Source organism: Lithobates pipiens, unplaced genomic scaffold, assembly GCF_037356315.1.
Source record: "Lithobates pipiens isolate NorthernLeopardFrog02 unplaced genomic scaffold, aLitPip1_a1.2 Scaffold_22, whole genome shotgun sequence".
Classification (NCBI taxonomy): domain Eukaryota; kingdom Metazoa; phylum Chordata; class Amphibia; order Anura; family Ranidae; genus Lithobates; species Lithobates pipiens.
The window spans coordinates 15863707-15884132 of record NW_027507784.1 but is presented as its reverse complement, the minus strand read 5'-3'; the positions used below and the strand labels follow the sequence as shown (position 1 = coordinate 15884132).

At 46.8% G+C, this 20426-nt stretch overlaps 2 protein-coding genes and 1 pseudogene across 2 annotated transcripts in view; 2 read left to right on the top strand and 1 right to left on the bottom strand.

The window, feature by feature from the left end:
• The window catches only part of LOC143923342 (kinesin-like protein KIF13A), a 511776-nt gene that overhangs the window by 371356 nt on the left and 119994 nt on the right, over positions 1–20426 (bottom strand). The gene's annotated exons all lie outside the window — the stretch shown is intronic.
• LOC143925163 (uncharacterized) lies at positions 429–4087 on the top strand. Its single transcript, XM_077449778.1, has 3 exons — positions 429–755; positions 1116–1594; positions 3712–4087. The coding sequence occupies exons 1-3, from the start codon at positions 429–431 to the stop codon at positions 4085–4087; spliced, it is 1182 nt and encodes a 393-aa protein (XP_077305904.1).
• LOC143925162 (kinesin-like protein KIF13A pseudogene) lies at positions 16903–18918 on the top strand (annotated as a pseudogene).

Here is a 20426-nt window from a genome sequence, read left to right as displayed (position 1 = left end):
TATCTCTCAGGATGCCTCGGGGGAAACCCTTCCTCCTCATGGTGTTCCTGGATAAGACAGTCCTCCTCTCAGGTTCTCACAATATGGACCCCACTACAGAGTCACACACGACTGTAGTAATATCTCTCAGGATGCCTCAGGGAAACCCTCGCTCCTCCTGGTGTTCCTGGACAAGACAGACCACCTCCTGGGTTCTCATGATATGGACCCCACTACAGAGTCACAAACGCCTGGTGAAATATCTCTCAGGATACCTCGGGAACATGAATCCTCATCACAGTGCCCCTAGACAGCTCAGACCTCCTCCCGGGATCATTCAGCCTGTTCACATATTATAATCATCATGTGACTATGCCTTTTAAATTTATTAAGCTTGTAAATATTACTTGATATTACAGGACACATCTCACCCATCTCCAGATGTTGAGATGAAAGAATCCAGCAACATCTTGCCAAGTGACACAATTCCTAATGACTCCGGAGTCACATCACATCAGCACACTTGTGAAGAAAACCAAAATGAGAAAACTGCAGAAGTTCCACATGAACAAAGCATTACTGACACAAACGAAGCAAGTTCACATGACAGCGTTCTACGTCAAGAATGTGTGTTCTCCTCCGAGAAACCAAAAGCTGAACTTGACCTGAAAACCTCATCAAAGATTGAAATGCAAAATGACAAGGGCCTCTGTGACAACGGCAGAGAAAGTGACAAAGAAGTGGCTTCAGATGGACTCCAGAGAACTTGCAGACAGGTAAGGTTTAGGTTTGCAGCAGAAGTTGAATACAAAATGTCTGGAGAAATATTTTCAAGGCAGACCTAACAGACTTAGGTATTTACAGGGAAGTGACCACTGAGCTAGAGAACTGCACTGCCTAAATGGACCTTTAGTACTCTTTTATACATTTAAAAAGATTAGATTACTAGTCATCATAGGGTTAATTTACTAAACCGAAGAGTGCAAAATCTGGTGCAGCTGTGCATGGTAGCCAACCAGCTTCTAACTTCAGCTTGCTCAAATAAGCTTTAAAGTAAATCCCCACCATGTCTCTAAGTTTTATATGTTTATAATGGTTTTAAAAGTTTATATCTGACTAAAATCTTTATATTACAGGACATGTCCCACCCATCTCCAGATGATGAGATAGAAGAATCCAACATCCCACCAGGTGACAAAATTGCTGATGACACATCACAAAATGACACTTGTGAAGAAAACCAAAATGAGAAAACTGAGGAAGTTCCACATCAACAAAGCAACACTGACACCTACAAAGCAAGGCCACATGAGTGTGTTCTACATGAAGGAAGTGACTACTCCTCCGAGAAACCTAAATCTGAACCAGACTTAAACACGTCATCGAAGAAAGAACCCCCACAAAATGAGGGCGAAGGTGACCTTGATGGTGAAAGTGATACAGAGATGTCTTCAGATAAAGATTGTGTAGACTGTCCCTCTGAGTTCATTCTTGATGAAGAGTATACCTCTTGTGAAAGTATTATACAACTACAAATTGCAGCTAAGGATTCAACAGATCATAAAGAACCCGCTATTGACCCCAATACTTTATCCCGGGAGACTTCCACACACAGGTGAGCAAGTTCAAGATTATAAGCTGGTTATTCTGTGTTAAACCCGAATGCCAGACAAAGATGAAATACATATGTTGGAGCTGTTTTACTTGCCAAAAGATTTGCATGCCTGTCCATCTAGGCCTGTTGCTTTCCACTTTTTACTCTGCTTAATCAAATTATGGTCTCTTATTGAAATTACCATGCCATCTGCTATTAGTATGTAGCATTTTTCCCCCGGAATGAGCCGCTGATGTTTGGGTCCCTCGACACCAAATTACCCCCTTCCCAAGCAAATCACCTTGACCCCATGTTGACGAGGACAAGGGCTGCCTCTGGAAGCCCCCTTTAATTCTGTTTATTTGCCATATGTGTCCCATAGGGGAGATTTTCATTCACTTCCTGTCCCATAGGCAAAACAGGAAGTGAGGGGAAATCCCTCCAGAGTGAGGGAATCCCAGGCTGTCACCAGAACTAGTGTCCCCAATGGAAAATGTCCCCTCTACTGTTCTGGTGTCAACAAACAAATTGGGATTTTATTTTACTTTCAGTTTCAATGATTTGACATGACAAATAGAAGTGGTGAATCTTCCTAATGAGAGCACAGACACTATTAACAATTGACAGGGGTTCTAATCACTCTATCCATTTGCCTTTGATAAACTAAAGACACAAGAAAAAAATGCACAGCCAACTATACACTTCAGAGTAAGTTGTTCCTGAGGCTGAAAATCAAACTGTTCTATAACACCGTGTACAAATTTCAGACATCCATTAAGTCTATAAGTGAAAGGATTTGTATCTTTTCCAGTTTTCCTTCAAAGCTGCATGGAAAGGGCCTTCTCTCTGCCGTACAGAAAACAAAAAAACAAGAAAAAAAAAACTGCCATTGTTACATGTCCCCTGTGGCAGGGCCTTCCATGCCTCCATTGGCAAGAGTAAGTCTATTAGCTCTAAAACAAATAGCCAAAGTTTATGAACAAGATCCCTGCCCCCCCCCCCCCCCCCCCATAGACTTCAGTGGTATTTGCTACTACATTTGTGTTTAACACATGTCTAACAGGATCCACTGAAACCCTCGCAAATTGAACCTGGAAATATTTGCTCTTTAGACAATATTGGATGCACGTTGGACAATATTGGAACATAGTATTCATCGATGGTTCACCAAATATATCATTTTGCTATTTTTTTTATGTGTTGTAGCTTGGCAGACTGGGTGTTCACAAATGGTTTAAGGATTTTGTGTTATTTTATTTAATTCTGAGTTGCATTGTATTGATTCTTTGTATTGTGTAATTTCATAATTTACAAACATAGCAACTTGGTTTGAATGGATGGAGTTATTGTAATATGTAGGGGTCTTCAAAAAGTTTCTGCACGTTTTTATATTTAATAGAGTTAAAAAAAAGTGCAGAATCTTTTAAAAGAACCCTCATATATAGGAGCATAGAAGAAAGTATTTGACAGGTGTCACTTTGGGCAGGGGGCTGGCGGAACCCAGCTTACCTTGGAGAGCACTGGAAGTTCCTTGTTAAGCTCCCCCGGCCCCTCCCATGTGTAAGTTACCTTGTGTCTTTTAGGGGCACAGGTTGACCGAGAACCGCAGTTGGGTCTGCTTAACTCGACTCACCGTACAACCACACCGGATTCAGCATTTACTTTTAACACTGTTGTCCTGGATTCTGTGTGTGTGGTTTGTGCTGAAAGCGTGAGGGGGTTCTTTCACTTGAAACATTGATATTTATGAGCAATATCACTCCAGAAATATATAATGATAAATAATTTCACCTTTCCAACTGATGATATATTTTGAGCTTGGTCTCATGGTCTATTGTGGACTTTTTACTAGATCGTTTGAGATGTGGCTGTATCCAATTCTTCTATTGTTTGTGTCTGCCTTGGGAGCAACCTATTATGGGATGTATATGTCTATATGGATTAGCTGTGAGATGGGAGGGGGGAATTCCTCCAATAGCCTCCCTACTGATAAGGTTGTCTACTGCTGAAAAATTGAATGTACCTGTGTGTCTCTTGATACGAGATGTAAAGTTTACCCCTCCCTGTATCATTATGCAAAGAAGGTGGGATTGTCTTCTGAGTGTATATCTGTCCGTACATGTGTCTATCTTCCCTAGACCGCTGCTTCGACAAGTGAATGGGAGAGCTAAGGGGCCTTGGATCTTGCTGGTACCGGACAAAGGAAGCATATACGGTGGACAGACTCATGTTGAGTTTGGGGGTCCTTGCCATTGGTTGGCAGTGGTGGGATTGTGCCTCCTGGCTGTGAACATGTCCAAACCACCACCAGGATCCAAGGGCAGGATAGCAGACGTCGGTTGTCCCAACAGAGATATGGATCTGACATCAGAGTTGCAAGGGCCGCTGTGGAGAGCCCTTTCAGCAATCGCCAGGACTGTGTCTGTGGATCAGTACCTGGAGATCAGGCAGCAGATTCAGGTGAAGGTCTGGATTGGAGCCTTCCAGGTTGCTGGTAGACACCAGGGCAAGTGATTTCCAACCCCAGAGCAACGAGCCAGGGACCAAGGGGAGTTATGAATGCCATTCCTGGGAGAGCGGCCCAAGGACCAATGGGTGTCCAAGTTGAACAGGCTGGTCCAGCAGGAGATAGAGCTGGACAATCAATATCCGGCTCTGCAATGGCACACAGAACAGGAATATTTAGGGGAGACAACAGAATACTCTCCAGAGGGATATGACTTTGGCAGCCCTGGATTGCTGTGGGAGATTGTATCAAAGAAAATTGCGCTGGACAGAAAACACAAAAATAGCAACACCACGTGAGATATACACCAATAACCAATAAAATCCAAAAAGGTTGCACTAAAAAAAATGATAAATAAATGTGGGAGAGCCTTACAGATGGTTTGTGTTTGGCGATGAAGGGGAACCTACCCTTGAGGACATGCGATAATGCAGAGAGGCTATGTTTGGCCTCGCAGGGGTCTCAGAGCTTAACCACTTGCTTACTGGGCACTTAAACACCATTCTGCCCAGACCAATTTTCAGCTTTCGGTGCTCTCACAATTTGAATGACAATTACTCAGTCATGCAACACTGTACCCAAATGAATTTTTTGTCCTTTTTTTCCCACAAATAGAGCTTTCTTTTGGTGGTATTTGATCACCTCTGGGGTTTTTATTTTTTGCGCTATAAATGAAAAAAGACCGAAAATTTTGAAAAAAAACGCATATTTCTTTGTTTCTGTGACAAAATTATGCAAATTATTAATTTTTCTTCATAAATTTTGGTCACAATTTATACTGCTACATATCTTTGGTAAAAATAACCCAAATTAGTGGATATTATTTGGTCTTTGTGAAAGTTAGAGCGTCTACAAGCTGTGGTGCGAATCGCACAAAATTGATCACATCTGATGTACTGGTGGCCTATCTCGCTTCTTGTGACCCGAACAAGTCAGGAAAGTACAAATACCCCCCAAATGACCCCTTTTTGGAAAGTAGACATTCCAAGGTATTTAGTAAGAGGCATGGTGAGCTTTTTGATGTTGTCATTTTTTTCCCACAATTCTTTGCAAAATGAAGATTTTTCATTTTTTTTATTTTTCTCCACAAAATTGTCATTGTAATAGGTTATTTCTCTCACGTGGCATGTGTATACCACAAATGACACCCCCCAAAAAATTCTGCTACTCCTCCTGAATATTACAATACCACATGTGTGGGACTTTTTCACAGCCTGGCCACATAGAGAGGCCCAACATGCAGGGAGCGCCATCACGTGTTCTAGAAGCATAAATTACACATCTAACTTGTTGACTATTTATTACACTTTTGAAATACCAGGACAATGACACGTGACACTGATGACAGATGGCACTGATACGTGGCAATGATGACACTTATACGTGGCACTGATGACACGTGGCACTGATGACAGATGGCACTAATATGTGGCACTGATGACAGATGACACTAATATGTGGCACTGATGACACGTGGCACTAATACGTGGCACTGATGACACGTGGCACTAATACGTGGCACTGATGGCACGTGGCACTAATACGTGGCACTGATGACACGTGGCACTAATACGTGGCACTAATATGTGCCACCAGTGACAGATGGCACTAATACGTGGCACCAATGACGCGTGACACTGATGACAGATGGCACTGATAAGTGGCATTGATGACACGTGACACTGACAACAGATGGCACGTGACACTGACAGGTGGCACTGATGACAAATGGCACTGATACATGGCACTGATGACAGATGGCACTATGTGGCACTGACGACACGTGGCACTGACGACACGTGGCACTGGGGGCAGGTGGCACTGGGGGCAGGTGGCACTGGGGTGGATGGCACTGGGGGCAGGTAGCACTGGGGTGGATGGCACTGGGGGCAGGTAGCACTGGGGTGGATGGCACTGGGGGCAGGTAGCACTGGGGTGGATGGCACTGGGGGCAGGTAGCACTGGGGTGGATGGCACTGGGGGCAGGTAGCACTGGGGTGGATGGCACTGGGGGCAGGTGGCACTGGGGTGGATGGCACTGGGGCGGATGGCACTGGGGCAGATGGCACTGGGGCGGATGGCACTGCTGGGGGTGGATGGCACTGCTAGGGGAGGATGGCACTGCTAGGGGAGGATGGCACTTTATTTTATTTTTTTACTTTTTTTTCTTTCACAGTCAGAACGGCTGCCGCTGCAGCCGTTCATCTCTCCCCTCTCGCACTGTCTGTGCGAGGAAGGAGAGCGGCGCTGAGAGATGATCTCATATGTAAACATATGAGATCATCTCCCATTGGATACGCCGATCACGCTGTAAACGGCCGCTGTGATTGGCCGTTTACAGCGATCTGTGTTTGCCTGTCCCCGGGGGACACGGCGAACACAGAACTTCCGCGATGCGCGCCCGCGGCGGCGCGCATTGCGGAAGTAAACATCACGCCGTCCAGGGACGACAACCCGGACGAAGGCGCCTGCTCTACTGCCGTCATTCGGCCATAGGGCGGGCGCGAGGAGGTTAAACTGATCTGGACTATTTGCTAAGGAAAGCACTGCATCTGGAAAGGGCATACAGGAAACTGCTAGAATGCTTTCAGCAGCATGACCTAGATTTTGCAGCGGAAGCTCTGGAGTAGGGATGAGCCGAACACCCCCCTGTTCGGTTCGCATCCAGAACATGCAAACAGGCAAAAAATTTGTTCAAACACATGAACACCGTTAAAGTCTATGGGACACGAACATGAATAATCAAAAGTGCTAATTTTAAAGGCTTATATGCAAGTTATTGTCATAAAAAGTGTGCCCAGAGTATCAATGCAAAAAAAAAGTTTTAAAAACTGCCGTTTTTCCGGGAGCAGTGATTTTAATAATGCTTAAAGTTAAACAATAAAAGTGTAATATTCCTTTAAATTTCATACCTGGGGAGTGTCTATAGTATGCCTGTGAATGGGCGCATGTTTCCCGTGTTTAGGACAGTCTGACAGCAAAATGACATTTCTAAAGGAAAAAAAGTAATTTAAAACTACTAGCAGCTATAATGAATTGTCGGGTCCGACAATACACATAACAGCTCATTGATAAAAACGGCATAGAACCCCGAACCAAAATTTAAAAAAAAATGCGCGAGGTCCCCTTAAATTCCATACCAGGCCTTTGAGGTCTGGTATGGATAATAAGGGGAACCCCCCGCCAAAATTGTTTAAAAAAAATGGCGTGGGGGCCCCCTCAAAATCCATACCAGACCCTTATCCGAGCACGCAACCTGACAGGCCACAGGAAAAGAGGGGGGAAAAAATAGCGCCCCCCCTCCTGAATCGTACCAGGCCACATGCCCTTAACATAGGGAGGGTGCTTTGGGGTAGCAGCCCACCGCAAACCAACTTGTCCCCATGTTGATGGGGAGAAGGGCCTCATCCCCTCAACCCTTGCCCGGTGGTTGTGGGGGTCTGCAGGCGGGGGACTTATTGGAATCTGGAAGCCCCCTTTAACAAGGGGACCCCCAGATCCTGGCCCCCCAAGTGAATTGGTAACGGGGGACAAATGTACCTCTACCATTTCACAAATAAAGTATCAAAAGGGTTAAAAAAACACAAGTCCTTTATTAATTTCTTCTTCTTTCTTTTGGTCTTCCTTCAGTGTTCTTCCTCTTCTCCATCTTCTTTTCCATCTTCTTCTTCATCTTCTTCTTGGTCTTCTTCTTCCTCCGCTCTTCTCGTCCCCATCTTGCTCCAACTTCTTCTCCGCTCCATCCGCCTCAGTGGGAGTCTTCTGCTGTGTGACACTTCTGTTCTTCTGACATTTCTTATATAACGGAGAGTGGGGCCACCCGGTGACCCTGGCCCCCTCTGACGCACAGGGAAAGCCATAGGGAAGTCCCCATGTGTCAGAGGGGGCGGGGTCACCGGTGACCCCACCCTCCATTATATAACAAGTGTCAGAAGAAGAGAAGCGTCACACGGTGGAAGACTCCCACAGAGGCGGATCATGCAGACAGAGAGGAGAAGAAGCCGGAGCAAGATGTGGGACGAGAAGAGGGGAGGAAGAAGAAGATGGAGGAAGAAGAACACTGAAGGAAGACCAGAAGAAAGAAGAAGAAATTAATAAAGAACTTGTCAAAAACCATCTCTTGTATTTTTGAACCCTTTTGACACTTTTTTGTGAAATGGTAGGTTACATTTGTACCCCATTACCAATTCATACAAGGGGGGAATCTGGGGGTCCCCTTGTTAAAGGGGACTTCCAGATTCCGATAAGCCACCCGCAGACCCCCACAACCACCGGGCAAGAGTTGTGGGGATGAGGCCCTTCTCCTCATCAACATGGGGACAAGGTGCTTTCGGGGGGGGCGCTACCCCAAAGCACCCTCCCAATGTTGAGGGCATGTGGCCTGGTACAGTTCAGGAGGGGGCACACTATCTCGTCCCCCCTCTTTTCCAGGTTGCATGCACAGATAAGGGTCTGGTATGGATTTTTTGGGGGACCCTCACGCAATTTTTAGCACGGGGTTCCCCTTAAAATCCATACCAGACCTGAAGGGCCTGGTATGGAATTTAGGGGGACCCCCACGCATTTTTTTTTTTACAAAAACTTCTTTTTTAATGAACTCAATGTGTATTGTCGGACCGACAATTCATTATAGCCACTAGTAGTTTTAAATTACTTTTTTTCCTTTAGAAATTTAATTTTGATGTCAGACTGTTCTAAACATGGGAAACATGTGCCACATTTACAGGCATATATAGTATTGATAAAAACGGCAAGGAATTTCCCCACAGGGAAATTTTTTTTTTTTTTTTTTAAATGCGTGGGGTCCCCCTAAATTCCATACCAGGCCCTTCCGGTCTGGTATGGATATTAAGGGGAACCCAACGCCAATTTTTTTTTTTAAATTGGCATGGCATGGGGGTCCCCCTGAAAATCCATACCAGATGCTTCAGGTCTGGTATGGATTTTAAGGGGAACCCCGCACCAAAATTAAATTTTTTTTTTAAATGGCGTGGGGTTGCCCCCAAAAATCCATACCAGACCTTTATCCGAGCACGCAACCTGGCAGGCTGCAGGAAACGAGCGGGGATGAGAGAGCGCCCCCCTCCTGAACTGTGCCAGGCCACATGCCCTCAACATTGGGAGGGTGCTTTAGGGTAGCGCCCCCCCAAAGCACCGTGTCCCCATGTTGATGGGGAGAAGGGCCTTGTGGGGGTCTGCAGGTGGGGGGCTTATTGGAATCTGGAATCCCCCTTTAACAAGGGGACACCCAGATCCCAGCCCCCCTGTGTGAATTGGTAATGGGGTACAAAGGTACCCCTACCATTTCATTAAAAAAAGTGTCAAGAGGGTTAAAAAACACAAGAGACGGTTTTTGACAAGTCCATTATTAATTTCTTCCTCTTTCAGCTTCTTACATCTTCTTTCTTCTGGTCTTCCTTCAGTGTTCTTCTTCCTCCAACTTCTTCTCCATCTTCTTTTTCATCTTCTTCTTCATCTTCTTCTTCATCATCTTCTTCATCTTCTTCGTCTTCATCTTCTTCTTCTTCTTCATCTTCTTCTTCATCTTCATCTTCTTCCTCCGTTCTTCTCGTCCCGCATCTTGCTCTGGCTTCTTCTCCACTCCATCCGCACGATCCACCTCTGTGGGAGTCTTCCACCATGTGACGCTTCTGTTCTTCTGACACTTGTTATATAACGGAGGGCAGGGCCACTCGGTGACCCCACCCCCTCGGACGCATGGGGACTTCCCTATGGCTTTCCCTGTGCGTCAGAGGGGATGGGCTCACCGGGTGGCCCCGCCCTCCGTTATATAACAAGTGTCAGAAGAACAGAAGCATCACACAGTGGAAGACTCCCACTGAGGCGGATTGTGCAGACGGAGCGGAGAAGAAGTCGGGGCAAGATGCGGGACAAGAAGAGTGGAGGAAGATGAAGAAGGGGGCTTCCAGATTCCGATAAGCCACCCACAGACCCCCACAACCACCGGGCAAGGGTTGTGGGGATGAGGCCCGTCTCCCCATCAACATGGGGACAAGGTGCTTTGGGGGGGCCACTACCCCAAAGCACCCTCCCAATGTTGATGGCATGTGGCCTAGTACAGTGCAAGAGGGGGGCTCAGATAAGGTTCTGGTATGGATTTTTGGGGGGACCCCACGACATTTTTTTTAAAATTTTGACGTGGGATTCCCCTTAAAATCCATACAGACCTGAAGGGTCTGGTATGGATTTTGAGGGGCACCCCCACGCCATTTTTTTACATATTTTGGTGCGGGGTTCCCCTGTGGGGAAATTCCATGCCGTTTTTATCAATGAGCTGCTATGTGTATTGTCAGACCCGACAATTCATTATAGCCGTGAGTAGTTTCAAATTACTTTTTTTCCTTTAGAAATGTCATTTTGCTGTCAGACAGTTCTAAGCACGGGAAACATGCTCCCCTTTACAGGCATACTATAGACACCCCCAGGTACAAAATTTAAAGGAATATTACACCTTATTGTTTCACTTTAAGCATTATTAAAATCACTGCTCCCGGAAAAACTGACGTTTTTTAAAACTTTTTTTTGCATTGATACATGTCCCCTGGGGCAGGACCCGGGTCCCCAAACACTTCTTATGACAATACCATGCATATAAGCCTTTAAAATTAGCACTTTTGATTTCTCCCATAGACTTTTAAAGGGTGTTCCGCAGCTTTCGAATTTGCCGCGAACACCCAATGTTCGAGTCAAACTCATGTTCGACTCGAACATAAAGCTCAACGCTACTCTGGAGATGGCCGTCCCCAAAGCTGAAGTGCTAACAACAGAGCAGAGCTCTGCTTACCTCTGCCCAAACACTGATAACATCTTTTGGGTTCCACGGACAGGGGATGATGAACCTTTATCCCCAGACACCAGTTGCAGAGACTAGGGATTTAATAAACTTTTCTGCTGAGGAGGAGCAACCTAGTGAGCCTCCAGCAGAAGAGCTGGCATCAGGGCCAAACATAACTGAACTCTGCCCAGTACCAGCAGCAGTTTCGGCCTACCTGAGAGAAGAGGCAGTCGGCCTTTCTCCCACAACTCTGACAGAGACATGGGATTTCCTTCTAGCAGTATCTGTGGAGTTATAAGAAGCTTCTACAGCTAAAGTGCTGACAACCGGACAGAGGGTCCAAGACCTCTGCCCCACACCCACAGTTCGAGACCCAGGGTGAGAAAGTGATGGGCCCTCCCCAGTGGCAGATCCACAGACTGGGAGTGGAGGAAGCCAGCCTCTCTCCCCAACAGTCAGCCACAGCAGAGGAAACGGTCTTCCCTCCCCAACAGTTAGCTGGAGTGGATGATGTGGGGTCCTCAGCTGAAGAGCTAACATGGCATAGTGCTGCTGGCCTTTGAACCCAACAATCAACTCTGCAGGAGCTCCAGGTAAGTAATGCAATCTGCACCTCCCAACTGCAGCTTAAGCGGGTGACGGTGGATGGGACCGCAGTCTCCAATGACTGCAACCCAGCAGAAGGGCTAGCAACAGGACAAAGTACTGCTGGCCTCTGCCCACAACTAACAAAAGATGGAGTTCCTGTGAAAGTGGATGGGACTTCATTCTCCTCCCCACTAACACAACCCCAGAAAATTGTCCAGCACTGAGACAAGAGGATGTCAGCCATGCTTTGCAAGCACTGGGAGATTTTTATCTAGTAAAAGTGGATGGGACTTCAGTCTCCACCTGTATACCCCAGAGATGCTGGGCAGTCGGCCCAGATCCCCAACAGCGTGATGGAGTGAACATAGCTACCCTGTCTTCTCTCCAGCAGCTGAAAGGACTCCATGGGGAAGGACCAGTCCAAACTTCTCCCCAGCAGTGGGTATATTCTACAAGAAAGGCAAAGGTTGGCTGGGTGAGTGATGCTCTGTTCGGGACAAGTTTTTGGGGTACTGTATGGATACGGGCATTGGGGGACTGGAACTATGGACTAACTTCGAAGTCAACCCATTTGGGGTCTCTTTCTGTGTTAGTCTTCTGCCGAAAGGGGAGATGTTTGACGGGAGTCACTTTGGGTGGGGGGCTTGTGGAACCCAGCTTACCTTGGAGAGCACTGGAAGCTTATTGTCCAGCTCCCCCAGTCCCTCCTATGAGTAAGTTACCCTGTGTCTTTTGGGGCACAGGGTGACGAGAACCGCAGGCGAGTCTGCTTAACCAGACTCACCGTACAACCACACCAGACTTAGCATTTCCTTTTAACACTGTTCTCCTGGATTCTGTGTGTGTGGTTTGTGCTGAATAGTGATGGACGAACTTCCGATGGGACGTTTCTTGAACGCGGACCGCGAACGCGGCCGATAGTTCGCGAACCAGAACGTTCGCGGTGGGCCCCACTGACTTCAATGGGAGGCGAACTTCGCAAACCTACAGGTCAAATTTGCAGCCACAAAATAATTAATAGCTGTGCAAACATAGTCCCACCACATGGCCAATGACATAACACATGTATGAGGTGAATCTGGGATCGACAACTACAAGCATTCTTTTTTTATATGGAAAATTGTTGTGACAATTCAGTACTGTGGAGCGCATGAAGGCAATGGAGGAGAGGGAAGGTCAGGGACCAGGGTAGGCAAAGAAGAGGGTGCAGGAGATGATCACCAGCAGCGTGACATACAGCAATGACACCTGCACCGTGATAGAGTCATCTGACAGCAGCACCGTGATAGAGAGCACTGACATCAGCAGCGTGACATAAAGCACTTACACCAGCACCGTGATATACAGCACTGACAGCAGCACCGTGATAGAGAGCACTGACATCAGCAGCATGACATAAAGCACTCACACCAGCACTGTGATATACAGCACTGACAGCAGCACCGTGATAGAGAGCACTGACATCAGCAGCGTGACATAAAGCATTCACACCAGCACCTTGATATACAGCACTGACAGCAGCACCGTGACAGAGAGCACTGACATCAGCAGCGTGACATAAAGCACTCACACCAGCACCGTGATATACAGCACTGACAGCAGCACCGTGACAGAGAGCACTGACATCAGCACCGTGATATACAGCACTGACACCTGCACCGTAAGCAGCCCCAGAAGGAAGTCAGCATAGCACAGGGATGGTGGGAGCCCCTCATAATGAGCATAGCACAGGGATGGTGGGAGCCCCTCACAATGAGCATAGCACAGGGATGGTGGGAGCCCCTCATAATAAGCAGCCCCAGGAGGATGTCAGCATAGCACAGGGATGGTGGGAGCCCCTCATAATAAGCAGCCCCAGGAGGATGTCAGCATAGCACAGGGATGGTGGGAGCCCCTCATAATAAGCAGCCCCAGGAGGATGTCAGTATAGCACAGGGATGGTGGGAGCCCCTCATAATAAGCAGCCCCAGGAGTAAGTCAGCACAGCACAGGGATGGTGGGAGCACCTCAAAATATGCACAGCAGAGGCACAGCCCCAGGAGGAAGTTAGCACAGCACAGGGATAGTGGGAGCCCCTCATAATATGCACAGCAGAGGTACAGCCCCAGGAGGATGTCAGCACAGCACAGGGATGGTGGGAGCCCCTCATAATAAGCAGCCCCAGTAGAAATATGACACTGCTCAACCTCTTCAAAGAGGAGGGTACGGGCATATAGTACTGTGTGCTTTTTTTGGACAAGGAAGTGAGCCAAATGAAGAAAGAAGGTCTCTGTGCTCGATTAAAAAAATTGTTTATAGACATATACATGGTCTACTGGTCACATGTGTTGAATTCCTCCGAGATCCATGCCTCATTCATTTTTAGAAATGTGAGGTAGTTAACACTGTCGTGAACTAGGCGAGTACGCTTATTGGTCACGATCCCCCCTGCTGTGCTGAATGTCCTTTCGGACAGGACACTGGATGAGGGGCAAGCCAACAGTTCGATTGCAAATTGGGCAAGCTCTGGCCAGAGGTCAAGCCTGCCCACCCAGTAGTCCAGGGGTTCATCACTCCTCAGAGCGTCCACATCGGCCGTTAACCCGATGTAGTTAGACACCTGACGGTCTAGGCGTTCCCTGATGCTGGATCCGGATGACACCTGTTGATGGGTCGGCTGAAAGAATGACCTCATATCCGAAGTCACCAACACATCTTCGAACCGGCCTCTTCTTGCAGGCGCTGTTGGATTGGTACCAGCAACTCCTTCTCTGGGAGTGGGAATTGTTCCTCTGCCAGCACACGCAAAAGCAGAATGCAGCATTTCTCGAAGCAAGGCCTGGAAGTGCTGCATTCTGACAGCCCTCTGTGACGGCGGTAACATTTCCGCCAATTTGTGTTTGTACCGGGGGTCTAAGTACTTTGCCACCCAGTACTGGTCCTTGACCCTTATGCTTTTTATACGGGGGTCCCTATGTGTGTCACAAGCAACAGTAGCATTTTGGAGGCGTGGTGGCGGAACAACCTCCAACACTACTGCACCTTGTCCTGCATCCTTCCCAGCTGCCAGAAGAGTGACCCAATGGGCCATGAAAGATAGCTAATGTCCTTGTCCATGCCTGCTGGACCATGAGTCAGCGGTAATATGCACCTTACAGTTAACGGTAACATGCACTTACAGCCCTGTTCAGCGAGGCAAGGACATTGCCTTCCACATGCCGGTAGAGAGCCGGAATCGCCTTCCGTGAGAAAAAGTGCCGTTTGGGGACCTGCCACTGAGGAACCGCACATTGTACAAACTCACGGAAGGGGGTCGAGTCTACCAACTGAAAAGGCAGCAGTTGAAGGGCTAGCAATTTAGCCAAGCTAGCATTCAACCGCTGGGCATGTGGATGGCTGGGAGTGAACTTCTTTCGCCGGTCCAGCAACTGGGGCAGGGACATTTGCCTGCTATAATCGGACGTGGGTGTACTGCTAGCAGAGTGCCCGGAAGCACTTGGCTGTGACACACCTAATTCTACACCTTCATTCCTCTCAGAGCAAGTTTCAGAGAGGACTGAAGGTCTAGTGGGGTTGGAGATGCCAGCTGATGAGGAGCAAGGAGAGGTCCGCTTTGTTCTTTGGTGTGGGTCTTTGAGGTACGCTTGCCAACGAGCTGCATGGCAGGTCAACATATGTCTGGTCAAGCATGTGGTGCCCAAGCGGCTGATGTTTTGGCCACGCGAGATACGCTTGAGACATATGTTGCAAATAGCAGCGGTGCGATCTGATGCACTCATCTCAAAAAAGGCCCACACCAAAGAACTTTTAGAATAACGCGCAGAGGCAGCGCCCTGCACAGGTGGAGCTCTGCGGTGTGATTCAGTCGGTGTGCTGCCCCTAAGCTGGCCCCCGGAGGGCATCCTGCCTCGTTGGACATGTGCCTCCTCCTCCTTCTCCTCCTCCTCCTCTCTCCTACCAGGCACCCACGTGGAGTCAGTGCCCTCATCATCCCCTCCCTCTTCATCGCTGTAGCAAACCTGGCAATATGCTGCAGCTTGTGGAACATGACTGCCAGATTGCTGTCCTTCTTGAGCATCCCCTCTCTCTGCATTCACGCTACTGCCTTCCTCTAGCTGAGTGTCATCATCAGAGCCTACAAAACACTGGGCATCCTCCTGGAGCATGTACCCAACACTGTGCTCAAAGAGCTCAGGAGACTCCTCAGGAGGACGTGGTGGGTCTAGGGAAGGAGTCACTGATGATGACATTGAGGCGAGGGAAGACGATGCGTTGGCAGCTGCTTTGCTGGTACCCTGAGACTGGGTGAGAGAGGATGAGGAGGATGAAGAGGGCTTGGTCATCCACTCTACCAAGTCGTTGGCATGCTGCGGTTCAACATGTCCAGCTACCGAAAAGAAGGACAAGCGTGTCCCATGGCCATGTGCTGATGACAATGCACCGCATCCACGACCAGCACTGTTGTCTCTAGACACAGAGCCTGCTTGCCCTCTTTTATCGGCTCGCGCCTGTCTGCCTCTCTTTGCTGGCCTTCCGGACATGGTAATGGCCTGAAGGGAGTTGGGTAAAACAGCAGTTGGGTAGTGTATATTGTGCTGGAGGCACACAACACCCACTAACTCCTGCAGATGCCTTTATTATAGAACACCAGAGATAAAGGGGTATACTGTAATGGAGTCACACAACACCCACTAAGCCCTGCAGATGGCTCTATTAGAAAACAGCAATAAAGGGTAGATACAGGTGTATATTGTGCTGGAGGCACAAAACACCCACTAACTCCTGCAGATGCCTTTATTATAGAACACCAGAGATAAAGGCGTATATACAGATGTATACTGTGCTGTGCTGGAGGCACACACAACTTCCAATAACTCCTGCAGATGGCAAGTGGGCTCAAATAGAGAAGAGCTATGTAGGTGGATATAGCGGTGTGTACTGGGTACAGAGCACGCAGACAGCACGCACAAGCTCCTAACACTACTGACTGCAAGCTCTATTATAAAAGATAGATCACTAGCTATATAGGTGAGGTGAATATAGCGGTGTATACTGCGGTCAGGGCAAGCAGACAACAACCACTACAGAAGAGCAAGATCGAAAATCGGCCGATAACGATCGGTGTGTACTGTGTTGAAGGTACACAGAACACCCACTAACTGCTTCAGACGCCAACACACTACACAAGGCCGCCGCGCTGGTGGTCTTATATAGTGTGGGGCGTGTACTACACAGCCTGAGCTATGATTGGCCACAGGCATCCTGCCTGTGGCCAATCATGGCTCTCCTCGCTGCTGGCGCTGTGATTGGCCAAGCATGGGGGGGTCACAGTGCATGCTTGGCCAATCATGAGCCAGCAATGCACTGCGATGATGCAGTGCATTGTGGGCCGTGAGCGCCACACGAATTTGGCGCGAACGGCCCATAATGTTCGGAATTCGCCGAACGGGCGAACAGCCGATGTTGGAGTCGAACGTATGCTCATCCCTAACGGTGACTGTCTTCTGTGACTGTGACTGTCTTCCACCACATAGACTGCAAGCTTACTACCTGCACAAGCATGAAAGGTTGTGGCTAATTCGCCGCAAGAAAAAAGACAGAAAAGAACCTCATATCTTCACATATGACAACTGTTTCTGGACAGAGGATAGACATGATACTGGGCAGGAGGATGTTTTTGAACATCTTGGAGATGGAGCTCTTGAGAACATATGGCTTGGTTACAATGTGTGTATCTTTGCTTATGGCCAAACCGGATCAGGGAAAACATTTTCAATGATGGGGACAGATGACCAACCCGGTATTGTGCCAAGAATCTGCTCTGCTTTATTTAATAAAGAGTCCAATGACTCAGAAACCATCAGGATTGAGGCCTCCTATTTTGAGATATATAATGAAGAGGTGAGAGATCTTCTAAGGTCAACAAAAAAACAAAATAAACTGAGAGTTCGCAAAGACAGAGTACTCGGTCCATATGTAGAAGGGTTATCTTGTCATGCTGTTCAAAACTATGGAAAGATCAAATTGCTGCTGGACCAAGGTAACAAACAGAGGGCCATTGCAGAAACCAAGATGAATGAACAGAGCAGTCGTTCTCATGCCATACTAACACTGACCGTCACACAAACATATAATGATCCCAAGTCTGGAGCCTCCAGAGAGTTGGTGAGTAAGGTCAGCCTGGTAGATCTGGCGGGAAGTGAGAGGTCCTACAAATCTGGAGCCCAAGGAAGACAGCTTAAGGAAAGCTGTAATATCAACAAATCCCTCTTAACTCTCGGTCTAGTCATAAATTCATTGTCTAAAATCTCAGAAAATAAAAGGAGGAGCCAATACGTGAATTATAGAGACTCTGTGCTCACCTGGCTATTAAAGAACAGCCTTGGAGGAAACAGCAAGACGATTATGTTGGCCACAGTCAGTCCTGCAGCAGATAATTACCAGGAAACTCTCTCTACCCTAAAATATGCAGACAACGCCAAACAAATAGTCAACCAAGCCGTGGTGAATGAGGATAGGAAATCTGAAGCCATAGAGGAGCTACAGGAGGAAATAAAAAGACTCAGAGAGCAGCTTACAAAAACAGAACAAATGAAACAGGCAGCAGTACAAGAACAGTTGCAAGAAAAAGAAAATCTTCTCAGAGATCTGAAAACCTCATGGGAGGAAAAGCTGAAAAGGACTGAGGCTGCCACACAGGAATGGCGGAAGAATTTAGAGAACATGGGTGTCATTCCTAATAAACAGGATGTCATATTTAGTAATCAATGCTATCTTATCCAACAAGGTACAAAATTAATTATCCGCAATATAACCGATCACACCAAGATTGGCTCAGGACTTTCTCAAGACATCCTGATTTCTGGGGCTGAGCATGAACATTGTGTGATCAGGAGGACAGAAGATGAGGTTTTTCTAATTCCCATTAATAACTCAAAAACCTACATCAATGGCTGCTTGTTTAAAACATTGACCCAGCTGTGGCATGAAGATAAAATACAGATAGGAAACAATGTATTTATTTTACACCTTCCCAACAGTCCAAAGCCAGATCATATGAAGATAAAAGTTTCCACTGAAGCTCAAACTTATAATGAATTGAATGCAGAAAATGACACGTTATTCATATTATCGAATAGAGAAGGCTGGAATAGTAGCATGGTCGAGGATGAGAAATCCAAGTTGGACTTGGCTATGTCTGCAAATTTCAAGAAAGCTGAAGGCTTCACACAAACCATCCCAGCCACTGATGAGTTTTTTAGCTTTCCTAAAAACAAAAAAATGTACAAAACAAATGTACAAACAAAAAAACAAATACAAGATGCCATGGTTCAGTGTTCACCGCAGTATTGGGAGGCCAGTTCTCAAATGTTTGAAGGTTTAAAAAGCAGCGACTACTTTCAGGACACTGCAGAGATGGAATATCATACTACTTTACCAAGGTATTTTACTTCTATTTCAGGATGCATGCAATAGTAAATGGCGATCAGTGCTGTGTATGACACAGACAGGCACTCAATAGAAATTCCTTTTATTTTTGTTATTCTGCATGCATACTGATACTAAACCAGGCAGTAACTCACTTTGGATGCAATGTTGCCACAAAATGTGAAAAAAAGTTAAATGCATGAAGTTAAATGTCTTGAAAAATCCAAATTAGTGTCGTAAACTACCATCAAAGCAGCTAGCACGGCTGCTCTGGGGCCTGAGGGCAATGTGGGCTAATTTTTCTCCTCCACATCCAATGATTCAATATAATTACTTGTTAGTCCAAAGACTAATACATGGAAACAAAATTCTGCATAATTCACAATAAGTTGAGTGCTTGAAGAATCGGTTTCTATCATTCTTGTTTTAACACAAGGCTTGTATAATTTTTGGAATGGTTGATCCATTGAAACTTGGAAAACATGTGAAGTGACAAAGACCTTTATTTCATCTGTCTTAAAGCCTAACTGAATTTAACTTCTGAATCAGAAGATTATAAAATTTATTATTTCTTCATCATAATCACAACGGTATGTCACCAATAACTTGGTCGGGAACCCCCATCTGTAACCAATATTCTGAGCTTGAAGGATGGAAGCGAGTGGGGTAAATGCCATGCGGGCTTGCAGCGAGAGATTGTGTGTAAAGCTCTGGTAATGTGTGAAAGGATCTGGCCACATTAATCTCTCATTGATGCGGAAGAAGTGCAGCCATGCAAGGGTGTTATGAGGTACCAATGCTGGGAGATGACTGAACTTTTGAATTCTGTGTGCCCTGTCTATAGGGATATCCTATGAAGTGATGTCAGGGATTAGTTTACAGAAAAGCTACTGCAAATATGAATTTAGTTCCCCAGGCCTGACAGATTCAGGGATACCCTTGATTTTTTATAGTGTTCCATCTGGAGCAGTCCTCCAGGTCAGCAATTTGAAGCTGCAGTTGGCAAATAATGGTTGAGTGGTCATCCTGTTTATCTACAACTGAGTTGTTAGCTTTAGCCACTTCACTCATCTGGCTCTCCAAGAAATCAGTACGCTCCTCCACATCTTCTAATTTGTTTGGCATGTGTGTAAACGAAGCTCTAAGATTTCTTTGGAGATCAGCATGAAACATGAAAAGCATAAATTTTAAAAAGTTCTCTGAGGCTGGGTTATTAGAAGCATGTAGAACCGCTAAGTATTAGGCATGTCTGCCTGTGTAGCTGTAATGGTGTTGCCCCCAGTGCTTTTTCTTTGGGGATGGCGGTTTGTTGGGAGAGTGTGCCAGAGATAGGGCTGCTCTCTTACCTCTGTCTGTTGTGCAGAGAGAGGAGGCAGCAGGCAGGAAAGCAAATTCTTCCATTACCGAAAAATCATTCAGATCCAGGTCCGCTGGAGGCTGGGAGACTGGGAGGGACAGCAGCAGCTTTCCTTCCTGGCACAATCTTGGGGTAAATGCTGTGGGGTCCATGCTGTGGCTGCTTCATGAACAATTTGTGAAGTCGCCTGGAACTCTGA

Excerpts from the sequence above, each read along its gene's own strand:
- LOC143925163 (XM_077449778.1), top strand. The coding sequence starts at position 429 with ATGAAAGAATCCAGCAACATCTTGCCAAGTGACACAATTCCTAATGAC. Across the intron at positions 756-1,115 it reads TCCAGAGAACTTGCAGACAG|GACATGTCCCACCCATCTCC; the intron begins GTAAGGTTTAGG and ends TTTATATTACAG. Across the intron at positions 1,595-3,711 it reads CGGGAGACTTCCACACACAG|ACCGCTGCTTCGACAAGTGA; the intron begins GTGAGCAAGTTC and ends TATCTTCCCTAG.